At 44.7% G+C, this 26,798-nt stretch overlaps 1 protein-coding gene and 1 long non-coding RNA gene across 3 annotated transcripts in view; both read right to left on the bottom strand.

Annotated features, from left to right (window-relative positions):
• Window positions 1–5,663: 5,663 nt before the first annotated feature.
• Window positions 5,664–7,831, bottom strand: LOC103596432. The gene is made up of 2 exons (XR_551044.1): window positions 6,898–7,831; window positions 5,664–5,966 (listed from the first exon to the last, which is right to left on the bottom strand). It is a non-coding gene; the product is annotated as an uncharacterized LOC103596432 (long non-coding RNA).
• An 82-nt stretch (window positions 7,832–7,913) lies between these two features.
• Window positions 7,914–26,798, bottom strand: part of BRINP2 (bone morphogenetic protein/retinoic acid inducible neural-specific 2) — a 108,935-nt gene continuing 90,050 nt past the window's right edge. For both annotated transcript variants that reach the window (XM_008580058.1, XM_008580060.1), the window contains exons 5-8: window positions 17,383–17,488; window positions 14,604–14,840; window positions 11,520–11,742; window positions 7,914–9,927 (exon numbers count right to left, since the gene is read on the bottom strand). In XM_008580058.1, coding sequence (XP_008578280.1) covers window positions 8,811–9,927; window positions 11,520–11,742; window positions 14,604–14,840; window positions 17,383–17,488 — 1,683 coding nt within the window. In that variant the 3' untranslated portion in view covers window positions 7,914–8,810. The remainder of the gene's footprint in view (window positions 9,928–11,519; window positions 11,743–14,603; window positions 14,841–17,382; window positions 17,489–26,798) is intronic.

The raw sequence follows: 26,798 nt of genomic DNA, 5'->3' as shown, positions 1-26,798 counted from the left end.
TCTACTTCTATCTCTGAATTTTTTTTTTAATTTATTTTTTAAGTGACCCATGAAAACTGTGTATATTTACAGAGTACAATGTGATATTTGCATACATTTACACAGTATGCAAAGACCACTTCAGGATATTTAGCATATCTGTCACCTCAGAGGATTTCGAAGGGTCAATTGATTTTGACACATGCGCCAAGACAAGTTCCACAAAGGAAGAAAATCGCTTCAGCAAATGGTGCTGGGACAATTGTATATCCACATGCAAAATAATGAAATTGGACCCCTATCTTATACCATATACAAAAATTAACCCAAAGTGGATCAGAGGCCTAAAACTAAGAACTAAAACTATAAAACCCTTGGAAGAAAACTTAGCCATAAATCTTAGTAATCTTGGATTTGACAATGCTTTTTTAGATATGACACCAAAAGCATAAGCAACCAAAGTAAAAACAGATAAATTGGACTGCATCAATATTTAAAACATTTGTGTTCCAAAGGGCATTATCAAGAAAGTGAAAATACAATTCACGTAATGGGGGAAAATATTTGTAAATTATATATCTGATAAAGAACTTAATTGCAGAAATATAAAAAACTCTTACAACTAATAATAAAAAGATAAGTAACCCATTTTAAAAATGGGCAAAGGATTCGAATAGACATTTCTCCAAAGAAGTTATACAAATGGCCAATGAGCATATGAAAAAATGCTCAACATTGTTTATTGTTAAGGAAATACAAACAAAAGTCACAATGGGATATCGCTTCATGCTCACTAGGATGGCTATAATCAAAAGATAGATAATAACATATGTTGAAAAGGATGTACTGGTGGGAATGTAATATGGTTCAGCTGCTTTGGAAAACAGGCTAATGGTTCCTCGAAACGTTAAACATAGAGTTACCATGGTACCCAGCAGTTCCATTTTAGGTATATACCCAAGAGAACTGAAAACATACATCCACACAAATGCACGTGCACAAATGTTCATAGCAGCATTATTTATAATAGGCAAAAGGCAGAAACAACCAAATATCCATAATTTGATGAACGAATAAAGATGTGCTCTATACATTTAATGGAACATTATTCAGCCGTAAAATGGAATGAGATTCTGATACATACTCCTATGTGGATGAATCTTGAAAACATTATGCTAAGTGAAAAAACCAGACACAAAAGGCCACGTATTATATGATCCCATTTATACAAAATGTTCAGCATAGGCAAATCCATAGAGACAGAAAACAGATTAGAGTTTGCCAGAGGTTGGGAGTTGGAGAGAAATGGGCAGTGATTGCTAAGGGGTACAGGGCGTCTTTCTTGGGTGATGTAAATGTTCTGGAATTAGATCTATGCACAACTTTATAATTAAAAAGCTATTGAATCATACACTTTAAGTCAATAAAACTTATTTTAGAAAGAAGAGTAACATGAAGGGCACTGGTCCAGGAGGCTGGGTATGGAAAATGAACATTAAGTTGAATTACCATTGGGTCTATGAATATGTGTGTAGACATATGCTTCTCCCTCTGCTTAGAATATTTTCCTAACCTTTCTACCTATCTATGCCTTATACTTCTAATATAACTGGAACATAAACTCGGCCTCTCTCATGTCTGTACTAAAAGCCTTATGGCAATACTGCACTCTGGTTCCCCATCAAAGAATTCAACCAGCACTTGATTGCGAACTGGTACTTGCTAAGAGTGCACGTAAGATGGGCTATTTGAAAGAGACAGTCTAATGGGCATGTTAACTAGCCATTCTCTTAGATACTCCAAGCTCTATCAATGTAATAAGTTACATCATCAGAACAATGTTCCGGGGCTACATGACCTAGCTAGGCACAGGCATTTCAGTAATGAATTATGTTGTAATATTATATTCTCTGCTTTTATAGAAGGTCTGTATAAGAAATACCTATTTGAATGGCTTATCTGTGTCTTTCACAAACTGTATTTGAACGCCTTTTCCATTGTATTACCCAGCGACCCTTGTGTAAGGTCCCAGATGATAAACTCCTCTTTGTTCCAGGAGGAAGTTTGCTTCTACAGGTAAGTAACATGAGTATTTCCTTTTCTTCCCTACCCTTCCCTTTTCCTCAAATGTAGAAACTATCTAACACAATACAAACAACCCACACTCACTGAGAATGTACTATGAGCCTGTATTTTATCTGACCATCACCACACCCTATGAGATACACACTGTTATAGCCCTTCTTTTACAGATGTGTACACTTAGGCTGAAAGATTAAATGACACACCTAGCTCCTCATATCTCGTAAGCGACAGAGATGAGATTGAACCAAGACAGCCTGACTCCAGAAAGCACACTAACTCCAGCTTCTGCTTTCACTTAGCTGCAGAGCTTCCCCTGCAAGTTCCATTTTCTAAGTCATCTCCAAACCCTTCGAATTAAAATCTGCATACTAAATCTATATTTGTTTTATTTCCCACAGCTGCTAGCTGCAAATGCTCAATAAATAATTTTGATTGATTCATTCTTCCAAGTTCTGAGATTCTTGGAAGAATGACCCTATAGAAATTCTGGCAGTTGTTTTTATTCGTGATGCAAGGGTGATAATTGCACAGGTTGAAGGAGAGAAGGACAGAACTGAAAACAAAAATAATTCATTTCATGTCTTAGATGAGGTGTCTACGGGGTGCATGGCACTTCTGTAGTCTAAAGTCTGGGACCTCTGGGTACTTGCATGTTGCTGGTGTAGATTTAATCATCTCATCTGATGTATGTTTCTGTGGAGTGACAGGTATGCCCTGTCCCACTTCTGAACAGATTCGCTCTGATAGGCTTGGGGGAAAAGACCTTTCCTCAGTCAGCACGATTCAGCCAGTCCATGGAGCTTCTTAGCTGTAAACACACTCACAAGCAAGCCAGCTTAGAGCCCTCAGAACTTTTATTTCATTGTCTGCTTTCTTTTCCCTTGCCTCCCTTTACTTACCCCATTGACATATATAGGTCAGACATTTGGCTTCTAATTTGTTGAGAAATTCAAGGTGAGTGGAGCACCAAGATTTTCATAAGTGAGTTTCCCACCTCGGAGCCAGACATGATAGACCCTTTGGTTTCTTAGGCTCTGCAGTTCCTGGGAGGCTCCTGTTTCAGAGTCTTAAGTACAGCAGGAAGATAATAGTTATACTCTCTAAGAGCTTGTGCCTTAAAGTGTGGTCTATGGACTAGCAACGTCAGCATCGCTTGGGAGCTTGTTAGAAATGCAAAATATGGGGCCCACCACAGACCTAGTGAATCAGAATCTGCAGGTGAATGAAAGTCAGGAAAGCACTGGTTTTACAACACTGCACCCCCGAGGCATGGGGGTATCTCATTTCCCAAAAAGATCTCCCATGGACATCCTGAATAACAAGGTGCTGACATGGTGCTTGGGAGTCAGAAATACAGGCACCAAGCAGACAGAGCACGTGCCTTCAAGAGGGCTCTGTAGCTGTCATTGTTTTTCTCTGCTGTCTGAAAAGGGATGCACACATTTTATGTTAGGTCTTTCCCCCTACTCAGATGTAAAACATCTGGAGACCTGGGGCATTGCTCCCATAGTTACTAGAAGGTTTGGAGCACATGTCATCAGAGTTTCTCCCAGGAAGTGATTTGTTCTCTTTCTGTGCTCCATCAATGCTTTGTACATCTCTACTAGAGAAGGCACCACTCCAATTTGTTCATGTTCCCCCTCCCCACCTCCCATCATATTTTACAGTTCTTCAGGGTCCAGAAACATGTTTCATAGAGTTTTGAATGTCATGCACCTAGGCTCATGCCTAGCATTTAAACGAGGGAGGGAGATTTGAGTTTTATGGAACTGAAGAGATACAGGTATTCTGGAAGTTGGAGAGTACAGAGCAAAAGTATACAGAGAGGTGAATGTTCAAAAAGAGAAAGGAAAGAAAAATTTTAGGGAGGTAGGGATGAAGAAGTTGGGTTATGGATAAAGGGACAAATCAAGAATTAAGGTCACTTAAATTGTACGTATAGATCCAACATGCAAATCCAGGTCTGCCTAATTTTATGGTCTACGCAGTCTCCTGTGCCACACTGCTTTTAACACCATGAAAGGATAATGTTAGAAGGACCCTCAGTACCTAGGTAGGAAATCCAACTCCCTCTTTCATAGGAGAGCAAATTGGGACCCAGAGAAGTGGAGAGACTTGCCCAGAGTTACATTGCTGGCTGGTGGCAGAACCAGAATGAGAAAAAATGTGTGTGTCTAGTGCCATCAGACTACCAAAAGTTTCCAACATATCCTCCTCCTTAACATGCCTGATGTATGTTCTGGAGAGAAAGAAGGCATGCAAGGGGTGCAGGCCACAGTCTTGTGTTTGGGTGAGGTGACCCCCTGGTTCTTATTCTCTGTGCTCTGCTGCTGGAAGGAGCAAGGACTTTTAGCATCCAGCAGAGCACCACACCTCATTATTCCTCTTGGCCGTGGTCCTAAATAGCACAGTGACTACACAGCCCAAGGCCTTTGGATGCTGCTGGTACCTCTAGCCTTCACAAGGAAGGTGTTTTGCAGAAAGTATCAGATTTGTAATGATATTTAAATTTTCTGGTTGGTGGTTTATAGAAAATACCAAGAAATTGGAGGCAGGATGTTGCAATCAAAAAATATTGAGCTGATAGGGTCATCAGGAAACCAGCAAGTTGAATACTCCATCTCCAGCCTCGATGTAAATGTCTGCTCTGCTTAAAGCTTCTCAGGGGAGAAACTTCCATCTTTCTCTTTCACTTATCTTAGTAGCTGATTGTGTTTCCTAGAGCCAATCACAGGGAAAGATGTGGCCACACTCCCAACTCTTAGTAGGCTTCTCCTTCCCGGAAAATTCTCTTCCTTCCTCCATTCCACACTCTCAAGTCCTGAACTGGGTCACTGTCATCCCTCAGAACTCAGATGTCATTTACTGGCAAAGAGGAGTAGAGAAGGAACCTGATGAGACTGCAATTTCTAGCTCTGCTTATAGAAACAATGTTGGACCATTTCTTCAGCCTCTCAAGTCTTTTAACCTCTTTTTCCTCATTTCAGAGATGAGTAGATTAGACTGGATGACCTCTAAAAACCTTCCAACTCCCAAAATCTAATTCTCCACTTTTGCCATTGGTTTAACTTATACGATTTATTTCTTCCTAAGGGTATTTTAGTTTTCATGCAGAATATAATGGCAAAGAAAGACCTCTCTGAAATGCAAGGGAACAGACATACCCGATGAAATGACAGACTTTGGAGGTCATACTTTGGGCAGGACACCATGTTGGCAGCATATTCCATCTACCCACAAGGAAGTTCTGCCATCATTACCACTATTTTCATATTTTTGAAAAGAAACCAAGAACTGGGATCTGAACTATTTGTGATAACCAGTATTGGAAGTGATTCTCATTTATGATTTTGGCTGTGGATGCATGAGTATGCTTGCAAAGCATAGCATTATATTATTAGCAGCCAGTATTAAATATGTTATTTAGTATTAAAGGTATTAGTCTCAAGCATTAGGGCAGATTAGCATTTGATGTATTAGTTCTTTGGTGTTACAATTAAGACTTGAGTTCCCGATTGTTATTATCTAATGCATGGTTGGAAGTGAATTGTGATTCGGCTCTTAATTCCACAATGAGTTCACCAACATTGACAATCCAGTACTAATTAATAACAATTCTTTATTTGTAACTGTGTCAATGAATAGGTGGTACACATCTTTTGATTATTATAGACTTTAAAGGCAACAGTTTCAGCTGGGGACCATGTTTTCTTATCATGGCATTTCTCAGCCTAGCTTTCTGAGAAACTATGCTGAACTCATGATTTCGAACCTTAAAGAGCCTTTTAAGGGATCCTGCTCATCCGTACTCCCCTTCTTCTTCCACCTGTGTTCTAGAAGCAAAGTCCTTGGTCTGCTGCTCTGACCCCAGCTCTTCTTCACCAAGCACTCCATCAGTGTCCCTGAAGAAATGAGCCAGATATCTGTCACAGATAACAGATGAGTAGGTCAAATATAAACATTTCTACTCTTGTAATTAATAATGTTTTCAGGCCTTGTATCAATATGGTACTTGCATCTGGGATCCAAAGGGCACACCTATATGATTACCAATGTGTAGCAGCACTTTCAGATGGAGTTTATACAGTCAGGTTCATGGTTTAAACCTTCAAGCAGGCAAGAAATGGGAACCTCTGTAACTGGATGTATATATTCCTAATATCATAATATATCACACCATTGTTCTGTAGTTCTCCTTAGATAGCTCTTATCCCTGATACGAGGAGATGCAGCATCCTTACTAATAAACAAGGTCGCATCTATGTGCTTCCCCCATTGTGGTCTCTGATTCAGAGACAGATGGCTAAGGTTTCCCACCCGTCAGCACGACTGTAGGACTGGCCCAGCTGGGACGTGAGCTCTCCCGTAGTGACAGTTCCCACTGGGGCAATCACAGTCACGCTATTGAGGATCCTCACTGCTAACTCTGACTGTACACGAGACATTCTCAGTTACTGTCTTCCCCACACTCGGAATATGACTGTGCATGGCAGTTGACAATTTGCTACCTTAAAGGTGTGCCTTTAATCCATTAGTGAGAGTCCCTGTCCACCCACTCCTAGAGCATGTAGACATGCACATTTGGAGTGCTAAAATCCGACTCTAGTATCTGCCTTACACCTCTCAAACCCCATCACTGCGAGGATTCAAAGCCCTGCCACCATTTGCAACTCCCTTTCCACCAAAAGCACCCTCCTCTGGTACATCTCAACACTCCCACTGCTGAAGATTTCATCTGCTGGTTCCATCTCCCACAGGCAAGGAGCTTGAGACATGCTCCCCAAAGCGAGCAGTGACTTGAACTAGAAATAAACAGCTAATATCTGAACTCACCTTTAGATCATCCCATCACTGTATTTCTATCCTAGAAGCCTGCAGGGGACTGGGAAGAAACACATGCTTCAGGCTGCTTATCTACCCAGGATTTCAGGTCCTTGTAGGTTGAAAGACGATGCCATGATTACATAGAATGCAGACACTTCTCTAGGCAACAATAAACAGAAGGCTCCTGGGCAGATAGACATGAATATTTTCTTGATGTCTCCCATTTTTATTTCATGCCAACTGACAGGTACCACAGGTAGGGAATGAGATACTTAGTGTTTCTGTGATGACTTTCTCCTGAATAAAATGGGGTTGTCGTGCCTACACATTGTACTTGGAAAACGTGTAGTGTAGACAGAGAAGTGGTTCTTCAAAAGATCCGCAGTGAAGTGATTCTTGTACCACCTGCGGGAGGCACGAAGGAGAGAAAGATGCATTGTTCCGTGTGGTATATGTCAAAGCTGCTTTTTAGGTTGGGAAAGTGGCAATCAGACAGCATGGAGGAGGTAAACAAGGTCGCGTCTGCATCTTTCCCAATTTCCTCAAAGTATGATCCCACACCCTAAGATGCAGAGTATGAAGTCTCCTCATGTCCACAGCAGCTCAGGCAAAGAAGAGCCCTGTGGAGCAGGTGCTTGCTCGAGCTCAAAGGCTGCAGTTCCCCTTGTGAGCGAGAACTTGCAAACCACTCTTGACAGTGGGAAATCCTGCTTGTAGCCACGCCTGGAGAAAAGAGGGTGAGGGTGTGGTGGGCTCTCTGGGAGATTTCATCTCACTGCTCACTGAGTCTCTCTCTCACACACGCCCCAACACAAACACCCCCTCACACTCCAGTCAACACAGGTGTGCATTCACGTGTGCACACACGGATCACTCAGCCTCCCCCACAGCAACATCCCCCATCCACAGACACCCCTGTGTCACACGAACAGCAATTAAACAAAAATCCAGGCAGCCTAGGGAATGATACTTTTTTTTCCTCTTTTCTCTCTCATTTCCCCCCCTAAAAAACGCCTTTAAAAAAATATATTAAACCAGGTAAATTTTTACTCAGATGTTCATGTGACTGGAGCAGATTGACAAGGAAAACAATCACAAAATAAATATTTTTGTTTTGTTTTGTTTTAGAAAAAGAACATTTCCCTATACAATGTCTCTAACTCAACAGAGCTGCTTTCTGGGACAGAAGGAGCGCTGTCGTCGGAAGGAGGGGTCTGGATGGAGCACGAGGGGAACGTGGGAGGAGCCAGAGCCCTGAAGCTGGGGAGGCCAAGGAAGGAAACGTGGGGTTGGAGAGCAGGAGAGGCGGGGAGGGAGCAGGGATGCCGCCTGCAGAGTTTGCTCCTGTCGCTGGCTCTTGCCAAGTTTCCTAGGGGAGCAGTCAGCTTGTGGGAGGGCACGGGGAGGCAGCTTACAAAAAGTAAGAACTGATGTAGGGATTCACGAAACAACATTTTAAGAAATCTGGTTAAAAAGAATACAAAAGTGCCTCCACAGAGGGGGAGGAAGAGCTCCCACCCCTCCCCTCTTTGTCCCCTCTTGCTTTCTTGAATGACAAGAATCACTTTTTAACGATTTTCGTTGGTCCGTTTCATGGTTCAGCTGGTTCTTTTTCTTAATCTCTTCCTGGGCTCCTCTCCTACAACTGCATTCATTTTGGAAAGCACCAACTTCACAGATCCAAGGCTGCTGGTTGTAGCCTCCCCGTGTGAGTGTGTGTGTGTGTGTGTACGTGTGTGTGCCTGTGTGCAGTGGCTCTTTCTCTCTCTCCTGCCTGCTCCAGTCCAAGCCTCGAGGTCCCATCTGCTGGGTGCTGAAAGTCTCATGGGAGCACCCTGTTGGCACTGAGGTGAGGCCTTGGATTATCTTTGCACCCTGGATTTGGGGATCCCCTCCCTGGCCAGTGCTGGAGTAGGACCCCATTAGCTACACAGTTTGCCTGTCTCATACTCCACGGGGTTTGGCAGTTTAGAATTGAAAGCCCTCAGGGAGGACTGGATCCTGCCCACCTCGTTGTTGGCCAGCTTGAGCCGATGCCGAAGCAAGCAGGAGAAAAGGTCAAGCCGGACTTTGCCAGGTGGAGAAAGCTGGTTCACCCGGTCCCTAAGCTCGATGAGCTGCAAGAGGGCGGAGTCCTGGGAACCTTGAGTATACGGGTAGTCCAACTGGAGAATTAAGTCCCGGATAGCATCTGGGTCAAAGGGCAGGCTGTAGCCAAAGACCTGCAAAGTGTTGATTTTCATGTAGCCCAAATTCTTGGAGGGGTCAGTCATCTCCAGGGGCTCGTAGTAGATTGTCTCATTGGAGCTGTCATCCAGGGACTTGATTCGGCTCCGTAGGTAAACATGGACTGTCTCAAAGAAGGTCTTCCACCTGTTCCCCAAGGTGATAGTCCAGTTTTGGCACTGGGCAGCTGCATCCACGTTAGTCCTTTCCCAGTCAGGGAAGTCACCCTCATTCACGGGCATGAACCAGCTCTCAGAGTGGCTGCCCCCAAAAGGGTTGACGTAGATGGCCATGACAGGCTCCAGGGTGCTGTTCTTGGTGAGGCAGATCTGCAAGGACAAGGCCAACATCACGTGCACCAGCCCCGGCTTGTACTTGTTGCTCTTCAGGGTAAGCAGCATGCGCTTCCTCCAGGAAGGGTCAAACCAGCTGCCCAGACGCATGTCGTTGCTGATGAAAATGGAGTGTACCTCGATGCGGCCATCCCGCTTCTGCAGCAGGTACTTCAGCTCTAGGTCCTGCAGGTCTGTCTCCAACCCGAGAAAGTTCTCCAGGGATTCGGCCACCTCCGGCCGGCATAGCCCCTGGGCCAGCACGTAGCCCGGGTTGCAGCTCCCACATCGCGTGCTGTTGTCCTGAGCACAGTAGGCACATGCAGGCCCTTCGCCCAAGGCACATGGGATGGGGCCCTGGCAGGAAGATTGGTCATAGGGGCAGGTGCAGCTGTGGCTCTGTTCCAGGAAGGTGCCAGGGAAGGTGCTTTCTCCACAGTAGAGGAGGGACTGGATTCGGTTCCACCAGTAGGACAAGGACCTTGGGGAGGGGAGATAAAAATGAAGCAAGAGTCAAAGGAGGCCACATACTGCCATCCTCCCTGAGGGTAGCAGGATATTGACTAATGGGTGGGAAATGAATTGAGGAAGATAAAAACCCCATGTTCTCTGAATGACGGAAACCCTGCTGCTCCACTTTGAACTGATTGAGTAAAGCCTGGAGCTCTGCATCTGATCATTCAGCCCCAGAAATATTTGCCATCAAGCTTGTGCTGGCAGCAGCCAGGCTCATCTCTCCCAAGTACTACCTTGTCCCCTTATTCAAAAGCCTAGATAGGATCTTTAGCATCTTCTGTACCAAACCTAGGTTTTCAGTCTTCTAAATAAGATTCCGACTTCTTGCCAGTTTCACTCCCACTTCAAGGTCTCTGTCCTTTCTATTTCCTCTAATTCTATCCCTCGTCTACAACAAGTAGGAATTTCCTATGGCTGACTGTCCTTGAAGTTTGATTTCAGCTTTCATGTTACCTCCTGAAAGAGGCCTTTCCTGATGTCCCTTTCAAAAGAGTCAGTCCAGTCACTCTATCACATCAACCTGTTTTTATTTAATCCACTGTAATTGTCAGTATCTAAAATTATTGTTTCCTTTTATAGGATGCTTTGCTGTGAATGTCATGAGAGCAGGGACACTGTATTATTGACCAACATATACTCAGAAATGAGGATTGTTTCTGGTGCCGGATAGGCATTTAATAATTATTTGTTGAAAAAAATAAAATAAAATAAAAAACCTCTCAAAAACCCTTGTTCAAACTGTTTTCTCCACTAATGCTTTCCTTCTTACCTGTGCCTCAGTTAGAACCACACCTCTGGGTTGCTGTGAAGGCAGCTCCCCTGGCCAGGAATACTGTGTGTACCAGACCATTTCCATCTCTTCCTGCACAATCTGGCCAAGACTTCCTTTTCCAAGGAGGCGTTCCTCTCCAGCCTTGGCCTCCAGATTCTTTGATTTTTCTACCACCATGAATTTAAGTGGCCATTGCATAGTTATAATTTTCTAGTTTTTATGTTTCTGTATGTTTCTTAAACCTTTCCAATTCACAAATATCCCCTATAGCTTAATAAAAGGGCATGCAATATGGACTTAAAAATTGTGGAGTAAACAAGTGGATGAGTGGATGAATGATGAATGCCTGTGATGATACAGTCCCTCTCCGTCCCCAAGGGCACAGGGTCTCAGCTTTCTTTCCTCCTGTGACTCAGAGCAGAGTCACTTGCTTGAAACAATCCAATGTGTGTATTTCTCATCATGTGCAATTGGTGCATGAGCTTTAACTCCACCTGTGTTTTTCCTAAAAGACTTATTAAAATGGAAATAAGGAAGTGAGAATTGGAGTATTTTAGAATAGCATTTGAATCTACTATTGAGATAAGAGGAAAATCAGCCTCTCTTCTTTTTTTCTTTCTCACTTCAGACACAACTCACAATTGAGAATGATGCGTGAGGAGGTCAAGTAATGGAATCAAAGCCACGTGTGGGTCCCTATTCCCAGGTCTTTTGTGATGGACAGAGGGTCCTCCTTGGCTCAGCAGCTGTGGGGTGCTGAGCTTGGCTCTGGCGCGGGTGCTCACCTCTCCTTGGGCAGGCGGAAGCGAGGCTGCCGCTGGCAGCGCTTGCACAGGTTGAAGAGGCGGCGGACGATCCGATGGGTCTTCTTGAACAGCACATTCAGGCTGGCTCCCAGCTGCTGGTAGCGGTGCTGGAGGCTGGAGTCCATGATCCAGAACTGGGAGATGGCTGTGGAGTTCAGGAACCGGTCATCGGGCAGCCTTTTTAGCAGGGCCTGGAACTCTTCTGTGGGCAAGAACACAGAAGAAGGGCTGAGCTGAGGGGCTATGCAGAGCCCTGCAAGCGACAGGTGGCCGCTCCCCAGACGCAGGGCCCTTCAGTCACTGCGTGATAGAGGAGGTTTCACATCCCCTCTCCCAGGTTCTTTTAAAAACAGCTGCACTTGGGCCGGCCCGGTGGCGCACTGGATAGTGCGCCGCTTGGGAAGCGCGGTGGCGCTCCCGTCCGAGGGTTCGGATCCCACGTACAGACCGGTTCCCGCTCACTGGCTGAGCAAGGCGCGGGAGCAACACCGAGGCTTGTGATCCCGTTGCCGGTCCCCGGTCCGGTACGGGAGCAACACTGGGGGTTGGGATCCGTTGCCAAACACGGAAAAAAAAAAAAAAAAAAAAAAAAAAAAAAAAAAAAAATCAGCTGCACTGAGATATAATTAACATACCATAACAAATGGCTTCAGGATTTTTTCCTATCCTTCCTTCCCCTAATAGGCTCTGAATTTCAAAACAGATCTGTCACACCCAAGAGGCCAGCAGTCCTCTTTTTTGCCAATGACCTTGGGATGCATCTCTTTCCCCCTTTATACCTTTGTAGTGGATTAAATTATCTCTCTCCAAAACTCACTGAAGCTTGAATTGTGTCCCCCAAATTTTATGTATTAGAAACTTAGCCCCCACTGTGACTATTAAGAGGTTGGGAATTCTATTACAGTAATTGAAGAGGGGATTGGATTGCAAGACTGTGCAGTAGTGAATGAGTTAAAAATGGTTTAAGGGGCATGGTTTTGAGGGCTTTGAAAGAAGAGTAGAGTCTCTCTCTCTCTCTCTCTGCTCTCTCTGCTTCCACCATCTTGCAATGTGAGACCCCTGGGTCACTGTCACCACCACCAGATGGACTTTGGACTTCCCAGGCTCATAAACTGTAAGTAATAAATTTTGCTTTCTTTATAAACCACCCAGTTACGAGTATTTTGTTATAAGCAACAGAAACGGACTAATATAACCTCCTTATAAGTCATCCATGACACTGTCTCAGGATAATCTTCTTCAGTGGTACCATGACACCCTCATGGAAGGTGTGAGGCTCTGACGAAGGTGAGCGTGCACACAAATGGGCAAATATTGACACAGAAGGTGCATTACCCAGCTCAGAAATCTTCATAGAAACCTTCAGGCCAGAGATGAGCCTCTCCCCACCACACCCTTCTCTCTCTTGACTCTACAGTACTCTTCTTCTCTTTTTAGCTTCAACTTCTGGCTAGATACCCATTCTTTGCTGCAGTGAGTCTAGAAGCAGCATACCTGCTGGTTCTAAGCTCGAAGCCTGAGTTCTCCTAGGAGCTTCCTGGGCACACAGTGTTTTCTGAAATCATGCTCAGTCTCTGTCCTCTGCTCTGCTTTTACTTGGGACCTGCAGCTACCAGATCTCCCACTGGAGGTCTATACAGCCTCATTTACTTATTAGCAGTAACTCATAGTGATGAGAGCCTGAAGCCATGTTATGGAATATATCCCACCACCATGAGCCCAAAGCATGTGGCTGGGGACTGCAGGGTGATGTTGTCCTTAGCTACTGAATGCCTTTAGGACTTGGAATGGTGATCTCAACTCATTCTGATTTCTCATATACCTAGGTCCACATCCCCTCAGAAGGTTGGAGAATCATGCCTTAGCAATGGCACTAACAGCTAACATGTGCATAGTTCTTTTCATAAAACATTTAAGCATACAGAAGAGCATAAACTCCCATGTTGCTGCCACCTAGCTTTTGCCATTTTGGCTTCACTTTTTTTTTTTTTTTTTTTTTTTTTTTTTTTTTTTTTTTTTTTTTTTTTTTTTTTTTTTTTTTTTTTTTTTTTTTTTTTTTTTTTTTTTTTTTTTTTTTTTTTTTTAAGAAATAAGGCCAACTGAAATACTTGGAGGCCCTAAACCTCCCCTCTCTCTCCATCCAGATGTAACTAATCTCTTAGATGTTTTCTTTATCATTATCACATTTTTTAAAATTTTGTACAAATATATTTATTCATAAAAAATATTGTGTATTGGCTAGCATGTTTGTAAACATCATATAAATAGTATTAAATATATATTGTATTTACTAAATTATTATTATATTATAGCATTATATATAAACATTATATAAATGTGTATACAACATGTAACTTTTTCATCTTGCTTTGTTTTATCCAAAATTATGTTTTGGAAATATTTCCATATAGCTATTATTCATTTAGTATTGGAATGTGTGACTATACCATGCAGAGTTCTCTATAAATTAATTTCACCTACAATATCTCATGTGCGCCTTCCATCCACCTATTATTATCACTTCACCTCTTTTACAGATGAGGAAACTGAGGCATTGAGAAGCTGCATGGTTAATACAAGGTCATAAAGCTGGTCAGTAATAGGGCAAGGATGCAAAACCAGTTCCTCTGAATCTAGCCCTGTAGGTACCTTTGATATTAGTTACAACAGCAACAAACAATGACTAGCTTGTACTGGGAGCCACCTAGGACTATGCTACACACTCCATTTATTCAACAAATATTTACTGTGACTTTACATGCAAGCATTGTTCTAGGCACTGTGGAATCAACAGCAAACAAGACAGACAAGGCCCATGCCACCAATTATATTTATCTATCTTACTGAGTCCTTAAAGCATACCTCTTATGTAGGTATTATGCTCATTTATATATAGGAAATCAAAACCACTTGAGACTTGTTGTGGTGATATAACCAGCTTGAGGTCACAGAGACAGTAAGTGGCCAAGCCAGGATCCAAACTGAGTTCCCCCTGTTCTTACCCTGTATCTTGCAGCCACCTCTCACTGACAGGGAGGACTTCCAGGCCAGCTGGTTGCTCACCTGACTCCTCGAACTGCCGGTTGTGAGTGGCCCAGGAGTCCTGGATCTGTAGAAGGCTGTCCTCCATGGCCTGGACATCGGCGTCAGGGCAGTTGCATTCCGGGAAGGTGGGGCTGCACTTGCACCAGCAGTCATTCTCCCTGCAGACCAGCTCGCCCTCTGAGCTGCATGTGATGTAGCTGAGTGCTGCGGCCACAAAGCGCTCCCGCAGGTACTCGGGCAGCAGCACCTGCAGGCCTGGGGAAAGCACGTGTCAAGGAATCTCTGGGCAGAACCAGTGGGGACTCAGTTTTCCACACTCAAGGCTGCAGGAGCCCCAGAAGGGGGTCTGCTGACTCATGTGTCCTGAGCCCAAAAATGTCCACCCACGGGCCTGATCCTGCTGAGCTGGTTGGGAGAGAAGGCTACTGCTGCCCCAGTGACAGATGGGGGAGGATCTGAAAATGCAGAGAGGAACATCAAAGCCCAAGGCTTAGCCGAACCCTTCACATCAGCCAAATTGAGAGTGTGCATATCATAAGAACAGGCTTATTGGCTATACATCAGCATTTTTTGAATAAAAACAGGAAGATGTTTCAGATAAAAGAAGAGCTTACAGCCCTCATGGGGAAGGAATCGAGGCTTGATGGGCATTTTGCTCTGCCTCCGATAGCCATCCTGTTTCTAGACTAACTAAGATTAGTAGTGGGCATCCTAGGACACTACTGAATGCTGACCCTACTGGACCTCCTACCCCTACCCTGATGACCAAGGAGGCCACCCTGGTTATGAGGTAGGGACAGGTATTGTGGCAGGCGCAATGCCAAGTATTTTCTATATATGATTGCAAGTAACATTGAGCTTCTCATAGGTAAGGAAGTCCAAGCCCAAAGACCACAGTGACCTATCTAAGTCACAACACTCATAGAGTCTGCTTGGTGTCAGACCCTACCCTTGTCCCATCAGGTCCTACTACATTACTGGGCCTGGATGCCCCCATGTCAACATGATTTAACTCTTAAGGAGATTTGAAAGGATGGTGGTCAATGCCCCAAGATCAGACAAGCCTGGATAAATATAAATGGCTCTCAGCTCTCTTTTCCAATTAGCTTCCTCTGATCTTGGATATAATACACTAAGTTGCTCCAAGTTTTCTCACCCATCTGTGGTGGGTATCAGTTTACCAGCAGCACAACACACTCCTAGTTGGCTTCAAGCCACACACAAGTGGCTGTTGGAGCTTACCAAAGGATGAAGGAGAGCAATAGGCATGCCTTTGGATGTAGCCCGGGCCGTTTTTGATGTCAGACCTGCAGGATGCTCCCCCACGAGGGACTCTGTGAGACCTTGTGCCAGGAGAGTGAGGGATATGAGGACTTCTGGATATGGTGAGTTCCCTTTTCCTCAAATGTCTGCTACCTCTTTAATTTAACACCCTTGACCTTGTCCTTAGCAGAAAATCAGAGTCCAAAGTGCATATCCCAGTCTTGGCAGACCTCAAAATACAACTTAGAATGGCCAGCAGCACCAGATGTTTATTGTTCTTGCCTGAGATCTACCTCCGATTATGATCTACTCCTAAATTTTCCTTTCCAGATGCCGTGCCTGCCGTGGTGCCTGCACAGTCCTCCCCCCACACCCTGTCCACATGCTTGCTCTCAACACTCATCTCTTCTTCCTGTCCTTTCCCTTCTCCAGCACCGCCCTCCTCCTCACGGGAACATTTCCCACTGCTATAAAATAAGTGCCCCGAGCAATGTCTGCATGAGTGATGGGCTATAAAATTAAATGGCATAAACTATTCCAAATGAACAACCAGACATTTTGAACCTCACTCATCGCTAATTTCCAGACACAAACCCAGCCCATCCAGGAACATAAGAGAAGAGGTGCTAATTGCATTAGGTAACTCTAAATAAAGGAGTCTTTTACTCCTCTTTATTATATATTTCTTGATTCCTAAAGCATTGCTGGGTCACATCTGGCTCAGGTTGCCTGGAATTTGTAATCGTAGTTCCTGGGTGAGGGCTATTGATTTTGTAATGCTGAGATGATAATATCTTAAACAGAGTCGAATTCAGTTAGACCTTAAGAAAAATGAACTTTTCCCATTGAATCAGTTTGCATAGCACTGCTCCTAGGGTGCTTGGGGGAACAGAAAGCAGGAGATGGTGAGCCTCTGCTTATCTCTCAGCCTCCAAACCTGGTGTGGTCCCTTTCCTTTTTCTTTCCCAGTTTTGTTTGTTCTGTCTCTAGTCCTCTCAATCTCTACTCCTGGCTTTGAATCTTCTGGGGAAGATCACAGACTAATAACACAAAGCAGGGGCCACTCTCAGGCTGTAGTTACAGTAACCAATGTTACTGTATAGCTCTGACTTGAGCTGGAGACGGTGGCCCCAGAACCACTCTGCAAAGGCTAGCTACTCCCCACTGTGTCTTCAGGATAAAGCAGAGGGCTTAGGGGGCAACAAAGGAGATCATTGAACTAGGCCAAAGCCTATAAGGATGGATGTGCCATTCCTTATATGATAGTGACAGAGGTCCTGAGAAGGAATATGAATGGGGAGGATTTAGATGTCAAAAGCTATGAGCAATGGGTCTTGAGTGGAGGGAAAACCATATCAGAAGTTTTCTCATGTGAACAATGGAACGTTGTTAAACACAGGTCCCAGAACTTGCGGTAGTTCTTGTCTTAAGAAAGGTTGAACCAAATGGGGCAGGCAGGACTTCTTCCTGCTCTTTGGTGATCCAGGTTTTTCACCAGGTGTGAGGATGTGAAAGTCACCACAGTGCTGCTTACCTAGTAACTGCACTTTGTTCTCTGGACTCTGCACCAGGACAGAGCTGACTGAGTCCAGATTGTCATAATTGCTGCAGCCCAGAGGACCGGTCCTGGTCTCTGTGACCTAGAGAAGAAAGGGGCAGAGTGTGGCTTTAGAGACCAAGCAGAGACTTGCCCTTTGTAGTTCCCCTCTCCAGCCATCCAACTTCAGGCCCGATGGCCTGTCCTTGACCACAAAGAAATGACATGTGCCTTTTCCTATCCCAAGAGCATGAAGTCACTTTTCTTCCTTGTCCTGAAACAGTGAGTATCTGTGATGTATGGCTGGCAGCAGCAGTTGTACATAAATGGGGGCCTTTCAGAGACGGCCAAAGGGAATCTGTCTGGGAGGAGAAAATTCTCTGCGGGCAGAGGAAGCCAGAGGAGGAGTGAGACCTTTAAGCCAGAGTCACCCTCTCTTCCCACAAAATAAGGCAGGTGACCAGATGTGGTGCTTGTCAGCCTGCTGGTGAGCCCAGCTGCATCGGTTTGCTGTGGTGCTCACAGGCTTTAGGGATCCCGAAGATGGAAAGCACTAGAGAAATATAAGTTATGAGTATTATTATTAGTATTAAACATTTAAGTCCCACCTCGGCACTGAGATGTCCTTAGAGAAAATCAGCCATGGGCTTACTGCATATTTTAATAAGTATATTAAATATACATAAACTCATAGCCAAAACACCATAGAGTCATTTTACAATATTATAAAGTTGGCCCATCAGTTTTCCCTGATGTTTAAAGTATAAAATGAAAAATGGAGAGTTTTAAATGCACGGAAATAATTATGTAATAAGAATGATGGGGACCTGAGGCTCTTTCTTCTCAGGATCTCCAAAGGCTTTGCCAACAATCAATCAACCAATCAACGAGTATTTATTGAGCAGCCACTGTTCAATTCCATACAATTTATCAAACATTCAGAGAGTGCCTTTCCCAAAGTTCTTCAGGGAAGTCTACCCTGATACTTCTGACTTCCTCTTCTAGCTCCAGCACTTCTGCTTTGCAGCAGGCAGTTTTATATCCTTTCTGTAAGTGTTTGATCCGTGTCAAGTCTCACAGACTATAGTCTCCATAGCGGTAAGCTCATATTTATTTTGCACAGTGTCTGGCACAAAGTAGGTTCTCAATAAATTGGAAAATTATGAGTAATATATTCCAGGCTCTGCAGGGTGAGAAGATGGGCACAAAGATGCACAAGTTACAATCTGCATCCTCCAGGGAGGCAGGTACATACACAACTGACTGACACACATCCAAGTCACGGCAGAAGCAGGTGTCGTAATGAGCACTGAGGAAAGTACAGCTCTATGCAAAGAGAAAACGAGAGAAGTGGCAGAAGAAAAACCATGAGAGTTCTTAAGAATATGTAGAAAGGGGACAGGTAGGGAAAGGAAGGAAACATACTATGAGAAGGAGAAGCAGCGGCCACCTGATCTAGCACACAACCTCTAAGGAGCACAGTGCATGTATCTAGCACCCTGCTCGTTACCATGGTGAATGCCAAAGTGTAAGTGACATCCTCATAGAGATTTTAGTTTACCTAGGCTTAAAAAATACATGTGGAGCAGAGGAATCAAGTGAGAGAAGGTGTGATACTGAGTAAAAATACAATGGGGAGTGAGATGGGAGAGATCCTTACATCTTAAAGTAGTCCGAAGGCTATGGAAGTGGGGAGCCATAAATTGGTCTTGAAGGATGAGTCAGGGTGGGATGGGCGGGGAAGGGAACTGGAGAAAGAATGGAAACTTGAGACGAAGATCAAAGGGTAGCAATCAAGATGGTGCATGAGAGGCAGCAAGACCCAGCCTGAATGAACAGGACCAAACCATGACAGGAGCAGGAACATGTCTGTACAGCTTTCCAAGTTCTTCCTGCAAGATCACCCCATTTAATCTTCACAGAAACTCTCTCGGGCTAATCTCATTACTATCTTTCTCCAAAGGAGGCACTTACAGTGCCTGAGAGCACAGAGCTGTCGAGCAGCGGAAACAGGATTTTAACATTACAGTCCTCAGACTTCAGTTCAATACCTTTTTGTCTCCTAAGAAGGCAGGTCAAAGGACTGCAGAAAATAAAGTGCGTGTGAATGCCTTTAGATGCCGTCACTCTTAAAAGTAAGTATTCTAAACAGAGCAGTCCACTCAACGTAATTTAGTGATCTGTCAACATTGGGCAAAATAAACTGTATTGCCTTGAGATCGGTATTAATATCCTTGTGTTACAGATTAGGAAACCAAGGCCCATACAAGTTAAATGTCTTATTCAAGGTTATACAGCTAGTCTCCTGCAAGGTTAGGATTCATTTAACTCATTCAGTCATTCTTTCACTCACTTATTTATTCACTTAACAAATATTCAAGGAACATCTGGAACTCACAGAAAAACAAGACATAGTCATGGCCAGAAAGGAGCTTATAGACAAGTGGAAATGTATTTATACAATACCAGTGTCCTGGCTGTTACACACGGGTTTGCCTCCCCCGACATGTGAACACTACATGCCAAACGATGTTTCTTTATTGAGTGAGTAGATGATTAGCTAACTGACGGACTGGACTGGGGAGGCAGAGTCAGCCTAATTTCAAGGTAAAGTCTTTTTTTCTATACGGTGTAAAAATCCCTATAAGAAGAGTGATGGCCGAGAACTGGCCCAGGGACTCTGGGGAAGCCTGCCCCTCTCAGAATGGGGTGGGCTTAAGAGCAGAGGCGGGATGAGGTGTGTAGTATTGCAAGACTCGCCTGCCTCTGCCTCCAGGTAAGCTGGCCACCCCACTGCAGCTGAGTTGTGCATTGGCTTTTTCTCCCACCTACCCCTGAGTTGGTCACTTACCAACCAGGTCCAGGCAGGGAGGGAGCTAACACGCCTTATGGAGGAGGAGGACATGACCCGAGAGGAGGACAGGTCAGAGAAGAGCCACATTAGGAGCTTTCCTGTCGTCTCCCTTATGCCCACTCCTATCTGCTTCCCCACAACCGCCAACTTGTTCATCATTCTGGGGCTGCCTCTGATGCTATTTTCCAACTTATACTCTGCTATTTCCAAAGGTCGGTTCGACAAGAGGACAATCGATTAGGTAAATCATTGAAAGGGTGGGAGTAGCTTCACTTTGTTTACTGTGGCACAAGGATGGGGATAAGGGAGAGAAAAGACCGTGATCCTCAAGCTCATTTCCTGTTAGAGGCACGGATCCAAAGCCAGATCTCCACGAGCAAGGAAGGCCCACTCAGGCTTCACCAGATCCCACATTTATAGCTCTTTTCATAGCTGTTCTGCTCTGAGACCCTCTCTCCCCCACCAGAGAAGAAACGAGGTAGAAAGAAGAGAGGGGGCTGGCCAGGGTCTTCTTGCAGATACTGTGTGACCACAGACTTGAGTAAGTAGGATGGACTGAGACACGTCCCCCAGCACCCCCCACACCCCTGCCCCAGAGTGATGGAAGCCCCAGAGTCTGCAGGCTTGGTTAGGAGAACCACGCACTGTTCTCTGTGGAAGAGGCAACCAGCTTCAGCAGACTATACAGAAGGCCGATGGAGGTGATGGAAAGCGCCGTTCACTCAGGTGCACACGTTTGAGAAGTACCTCAGATAAGCTTTCAGAAAAGGAGAATAATTGTGTGCTAATTGGTCTGTTGACAGAGACTGGCTTGCCTTCAGAAAGCCCTGATGGATTTCAGGTTCATTAGCACATCCAGTTTTCCATAAATACCAGACCGTGTGAACCCTTGTTCCAGCGAGCCCACTCTCCTCCCCCGGCCCTCCGCGTCCAGGCTGCTCTTGTCCTACCGAGGGGGACACCTGCAACAAAGAGAGCAGAGAAAAATGGGCTTCTAATTGTGAGCAATAGGGCCCGGCTGGGAGAGCAGAGCTGACGGTGCGTACGCTTAAAAGAGCTGCAAATTGAATCCTAGCCTGCTGCGGTGAGGAATTCAGACAAGTCATTTTTAAGGATGTTTTCTGAGAAATGCTCCCTTTTGCCATCCTGAGGTCCAGCCGAACTTTCCTGTGAGCTTTTTTCAGTAGCTCATGAGCGTTTCAAGCCCTCCCCACCAAGTCTTTTCTCAGCCTTCAACTAAAGAGGGTGAGCTACAACTAAGAGACAGGCCCCTTCCCTCTTTGTGGCCCTGTTCCTTCTGGGGAATTATGGACAGGATGTATATGTACACAACAGTTTACAGCGTTTACATGAGGACTGTATCACTTGGTGGCCTCCCAACCCTATGGAAGAGTCAGGGGTGGTATTTACATTTATCAGTAGGTAGAATGGGAGGCACTGACTAATCAGAAGAGATGCCAGCCTTAGTGCCAAGCCAGGGTTCTGGAGGGCTCTCAAGGAACATTCACCCTATGGTTATCCAGGGGAGATCTGGGGTTCCAAGAGAGCAGTAAAAATGGTTAGAGTGGCCCACAGGGGGCTGAAGTGACTACTTACCAGCTGTATGGAAGTATTTGAATATTTTAAGAACTGACATAGCTGTATCAGCTGAGTGTAAGCCCTATGTACAGGTGAGTCACATAGTTGGTAACTCATGTCATGGAGGAGAGAAAACGAGTTCAATGACTCTTCAAGGTCATAGAAATAGTAAGCATCAAGGCTAAAACCCAACAAGTCTTCTCACTTGAGTAAGGTTGTTTCCCACTAAGCCATGTAGCCTACCTTCACCCCTGAAGCATTTTGAGTGTCTTGCCACATGCCAGACACCGTACAGGGGCCTGGGTAGTGTGCATGCTGCAGGGCCCCTACTGCTCTAAGACCTACTGCCGTGGTGGCTGTGGGGAGCGGGAGATAGGCATGGAAATAGCTGCAATGGAATATGACAGATCCTATAATAGAGGTGTGTGCTACAGGGTAAACCTTGCAACAGAGGGGGACATTCAGTGGGGTCTAGGAGAAATGTGGCAGATAAACAAAAGGCGACAGGACACCTCTTTCTCCATGCTAGTGCAAAGAAGTTCCTGAGAGGGTAAAAAGTAAGTGCACATCTGTTCAGAGAAAGAAGAAACAGGCGAGTATGCTGGAGGACTTTTGCTTCACTATGGCAGTGCTGCTGAGCAAAGCCCACCCCCCACCCCACTCCCTCCATTCAGAGTAATGATTGTGCCGGAAGCCAGCTTAACTACTGCTAAGGCATGTTCAGTAGAGGGAGGTAGGTGGCAGGTGCCATAGTGCCATAGCACCAATGAAAGAGTGTTAGCTAGCGAGTTTGTGCTGCAGGGCACATCCAGGCTATTGGCCTGGGCTATATGGATCCATAAGTCCTAAGTGTTTGAGAGCACAGACATGGTCTCTTGTGGGACACCTTCACTGTCAGGACAAAATGGGCAGGTCAAGCCCACATCAAGTAAGCAGAGGTGTGGGAAGGGATACCAACACGTCCCTTTGCTCCTTTGTCTAGCAATCTGTCCTTGGACAGGTCACATTAAGTCTCTAGAACTCACTAAGTTATGGAAAGATGAGGACTTGGATGGGTGGAGGTGGGAGGAAACACAAAATCATCCTGGTTTTCTCCTGTTTGCAGAGCTGTTTCACATGGGGAGAGCCCATTGTACTCCTAGACAGAGAAAACCCCAGGTCGGTCAATCAGCCCAGTGGAGGCTGAATGAATATTCATCTCACATTCAATGTGTGCTTGGAGGACTTCCGGAAACAGGGTTCCCAAGCCTCTCTTTTGAAGAAATGGGCAGTGACTCTAATTCTGGAAAGTGCATCCACAGGCACTATAAGAGACCTGGTTTTGAATGCCTTTCCCCCGCTCACTGCACCACTCACAGACTTTGCTGAAGAGGTGGGTCTGGTAAGCCACTATTGAAACTATACAAGCCCCACTCTTGGTATTGGACTCTGGACCAGATTCTTTCCTAAGAGGACTGAGAAATGTGATACTGAGAGAAAAAATTTAAGGGGTGATTACAGATACTAATGAAATTCAGATAATAAAGAGTGATCAAGTACCTACAATGTGCCTGGAACCAAAGATGCACCAACAAACAATGCCACCCTGCCCTGGTGGCCCTGGCTGAGAGATAAAACAGAGAGATAATGTTCAGTCATGGCTGGAGTCAGCTCCATGCAGCAAGGCAAAGCTACGTGTAAGAATAAGGGGTACTGAAAATTCTGGAATAAACAGAAAAAAGATCTCTGACTAGGGAAGCAGGAAGATGAAGCAGATGGAGATGAAAAAGTAGACAAGATTTCCAACAAGAAACAGAGGTCATAACCTGGGAGCATGACCATGATTTTACAAGTCCCATGTGTCTAGCTTGGATTTCCTATCCTGCCCTTGGAGATCTGTGATACTCTTCACCAGAACCCTCTTAATAAACCACATTTCGCTCAAGCTACCTTAAGTAGATTTCTGTTTCTTTCGACTAAACAGGGTTACGTGTACTTGCACACACACTGAGTGGAAGAGCCTAAGCCATGTGGAAAATGCCATGTTGAGTGGTTCAATCATTTCCTCATTCACCAAAGAGTTGTTTACTCATTACCCATAATGTGGCAAGCTCTGTACTCTTACTGAGGATCAAAGCTGACCAAGACTCAGTCTCTCTCACAAAGAACCCATAGACATAGATCATGTGGAGATCATCATGTTAGCCAGCAATTACAGTTCAAATCATAAGCCCTATAAAAGAGGCTTATGCTCAAAATGCTGAAGAGGGGCATTAATCACCTTGGGAGCCAGGAAAGCCTTCACAAGAGAGTTATCTTTTGGAGCTGAGCAAAGAAGGTTGAGGAACAGCCAGTCAGGTGAACAGACGGTGCTGCAAGCAAAGAAAACAGCAAGTGCCAGGAAGTGAGCTATGAACATGGCATATTTGAATGAAGACTGGTACCTAGGCATACTAGGTTACGTGATATAAATGCAGGGTGAAGGGGGAGGGTGGTGTGGGGATAGAGAAGAGGGTAAAAGACTGTTTAGAGATGAAACTAGAAAGACTGCCGAGATAAATCTTAAGTGGTCTTACAGTTTTGTTAAGAGGAAGAGGAATTAGGCCCTTTCAAGCTTCAATTGTGCTACAGTTTATGCTCTCTGGACATTTTCTCACTAAACTTCACCGAAGTTCTTCCAGGTTGGAATTGTTCTAGTTGCTCAATAATTTGGGAATGAGCAAACTGAGGTTCAGAGAGGTTTGGGAACTTGTTCAGAGCCCCACCATGAGCAGTGGCAGAGCTCAGACTCTTGGGTTAGAGCCTCTGTTCTTCCCACTGCGACATGCAGCCTCCCTGGCTGGGGCACAGTGGCTTGAGCTCTGTCCCATGCACAGTCTGGAGTCATTGAAGGATTGTAGGCAGAGGGTGACATGATATGGTGATTTGCACTTATGGTAGCAGCATAAAGGGTGAATCAAGAAGAGCTGAGAATAGAGATAAGAAGACTGGTTAAAAGGAGCAATGCAAGAAAATCAGGTGAGAGTTGATGAGGTCCTGGATTAAGGGAATAGCAGTGGGGCTGGAGGATAGGCAAGGGAAAGGTGAAGATGTATGCAAGGGAGTGATTACATTGACGGATCAAGGAATCTGAGTTAAGCAAAGAGGAAAATGAGGCCGTTAAGGGGTGGTAGAAAGTGTGAAGTTGGTCAGGTCAAAAGATAGGAAGGAACATGAATGGGACCTTTGGGTTATTGATTTAGTACTTACCTTTCATTTCCTGGTAAGACCAATTCTCCAACTTTGACACAGCCCAGTACAGGACTCAATGGGGAGACGGTCTTCCACAGAGTTCTAGCTTCTCGGTAAAGCCTACTCCATGCAACTGACAGTCTTGTTCCATCATTTTAAGCTGCCTAAGGTAACAGCCTTCCAAATGCATCCTCCATCCTTGTTAATGGAAAGTCATCCTCATCTCTCAGAATCTCACTCCAGACTCTGTACATCTGCTAGTCTGATCCCTTCTCCTCTCTTAACTTCCATTGTACTCTCTGCATTTTATGATCAGTCCTCAGCAAAATACTCTATAATCTCAGTCTTCCTGAGTATTCACTTTGCCCTCACTTTGCCTTTTGGATCTAACCACCAACTAGCTGGCCCTGAGGCCAGGTTTTCCCTGCAGCCATCAGTGGCTGTCTCCTTTGCCACACAACACATTCCTGGGCATGGGCGGGAGGGGGATCCCCCATTGTGATATCCTGAATACTGTTCCTCCTTCTCTAACCATCTCTGGCTCCTTTAATATCAGAACCATCAGACTCTCACCCGCTATCCCTCCTTGGTGCAGTTCATTTTTCTTGTTTCTCCCTCTAACTCACTGAGGATTTTCAGCATTAAACTTACCATCCTTACAGCCATTATGGAAAATGATATAGAGGTTCCTCAAACAACTACATTTAGAACTGCCATGTGACCCAGCAATCCCACTACTGGATATACACCCAAAGGAATGGAAATCATCATGACAAAGGAATACTGCACTCCCATGTTTATTGCAGCTCTATTTACAATAGCCAAGACTTGGAACCAACCAAAATGCCCATTGTCAGATGACTGAATAAGGACAGTGTGTTATATACACAATGGGATACTACTCAGCCATAAAAAAGAATGAAATTCTGCCATTTGCAGCAACATGGATGAGTTTGGAGAAAATTATGTTGAGTGAAATAAGCCAGGCACAGAAAGAGAAATACTGCCTGTCCTCATTCATAAGTGGGAGCTAAAAAATAAACAAATAAATATAAAAAGAAGGCAAGATACAACAATCACAATAATATGTAGAACTTTCGAAAGGGAGAACAGAACTGAGGGTACTAGAGGTGGGAAGGGGTGGGTAAGGGAGGAATTGGTAAAAGGCCATGAAGAATGATTACATTCTATATTATTGAATGTACTAGTTATTCTGATTTGAACACCACATATTGCACACAGATATTGATATTCAAGTTTGTACCCCACAGATATGTACAATCAACTATGTTACAATTTTTAAAAATTGTAAAAAGTAAAAATAAAAAAATAATAAACTTACCATCTTTCTTACCACCACCAGACCTGTAATCCTGCTGACCTCAGTGTCCTTCAGTCCCCTGGCCTCTCAGTGCCTGGCCTCCTCGCCTGTGCTCTGACCCTGTCTTTGCCACGCACTCCCATGGTCACGCCCTGGAACCTGATTTTATCGCTAACTACATTTCCTCTATCATTTCCACATTATGCATCTCCCAGTCATACCTCCTCTACTCTCTCCCCTCTAACCAATCATCTAGCCTACTTACATTTCCAGTCTTTGCATCTGACCAACTTTTCACTGTCTATTGTCCCTGGATGGTCTCTTTTCTCTCTTCACCCGACTTAGATTCCTCCTGCCATCACTGCAGTCGCTACTTTGTATATGCTCTCCACTTCCTTGCCTCTTTTTTCTTTCATCTTGTACTAACACACATCTGGTTAAACCTAACTC

The sequence above is a fragment of the Galeopterus variegatus genome, unplaced genomic scaffold, assembly GCF_000696425.1.
Source record: "Galeopterus variegatus unplaced genomic scaffold, G_variegatus-3.0.2 Scaffold2010, whole genome shotgun sequence".
NCBI lineage: Eukaryota > Metazoa > Chordata > Mammalia > Dermoptera > Cynocephalidae > Galeopterus > Galeopterus variegatus.
This window is presented reverse-complemented; position numbering and strand designations above follow the sequence as displayed.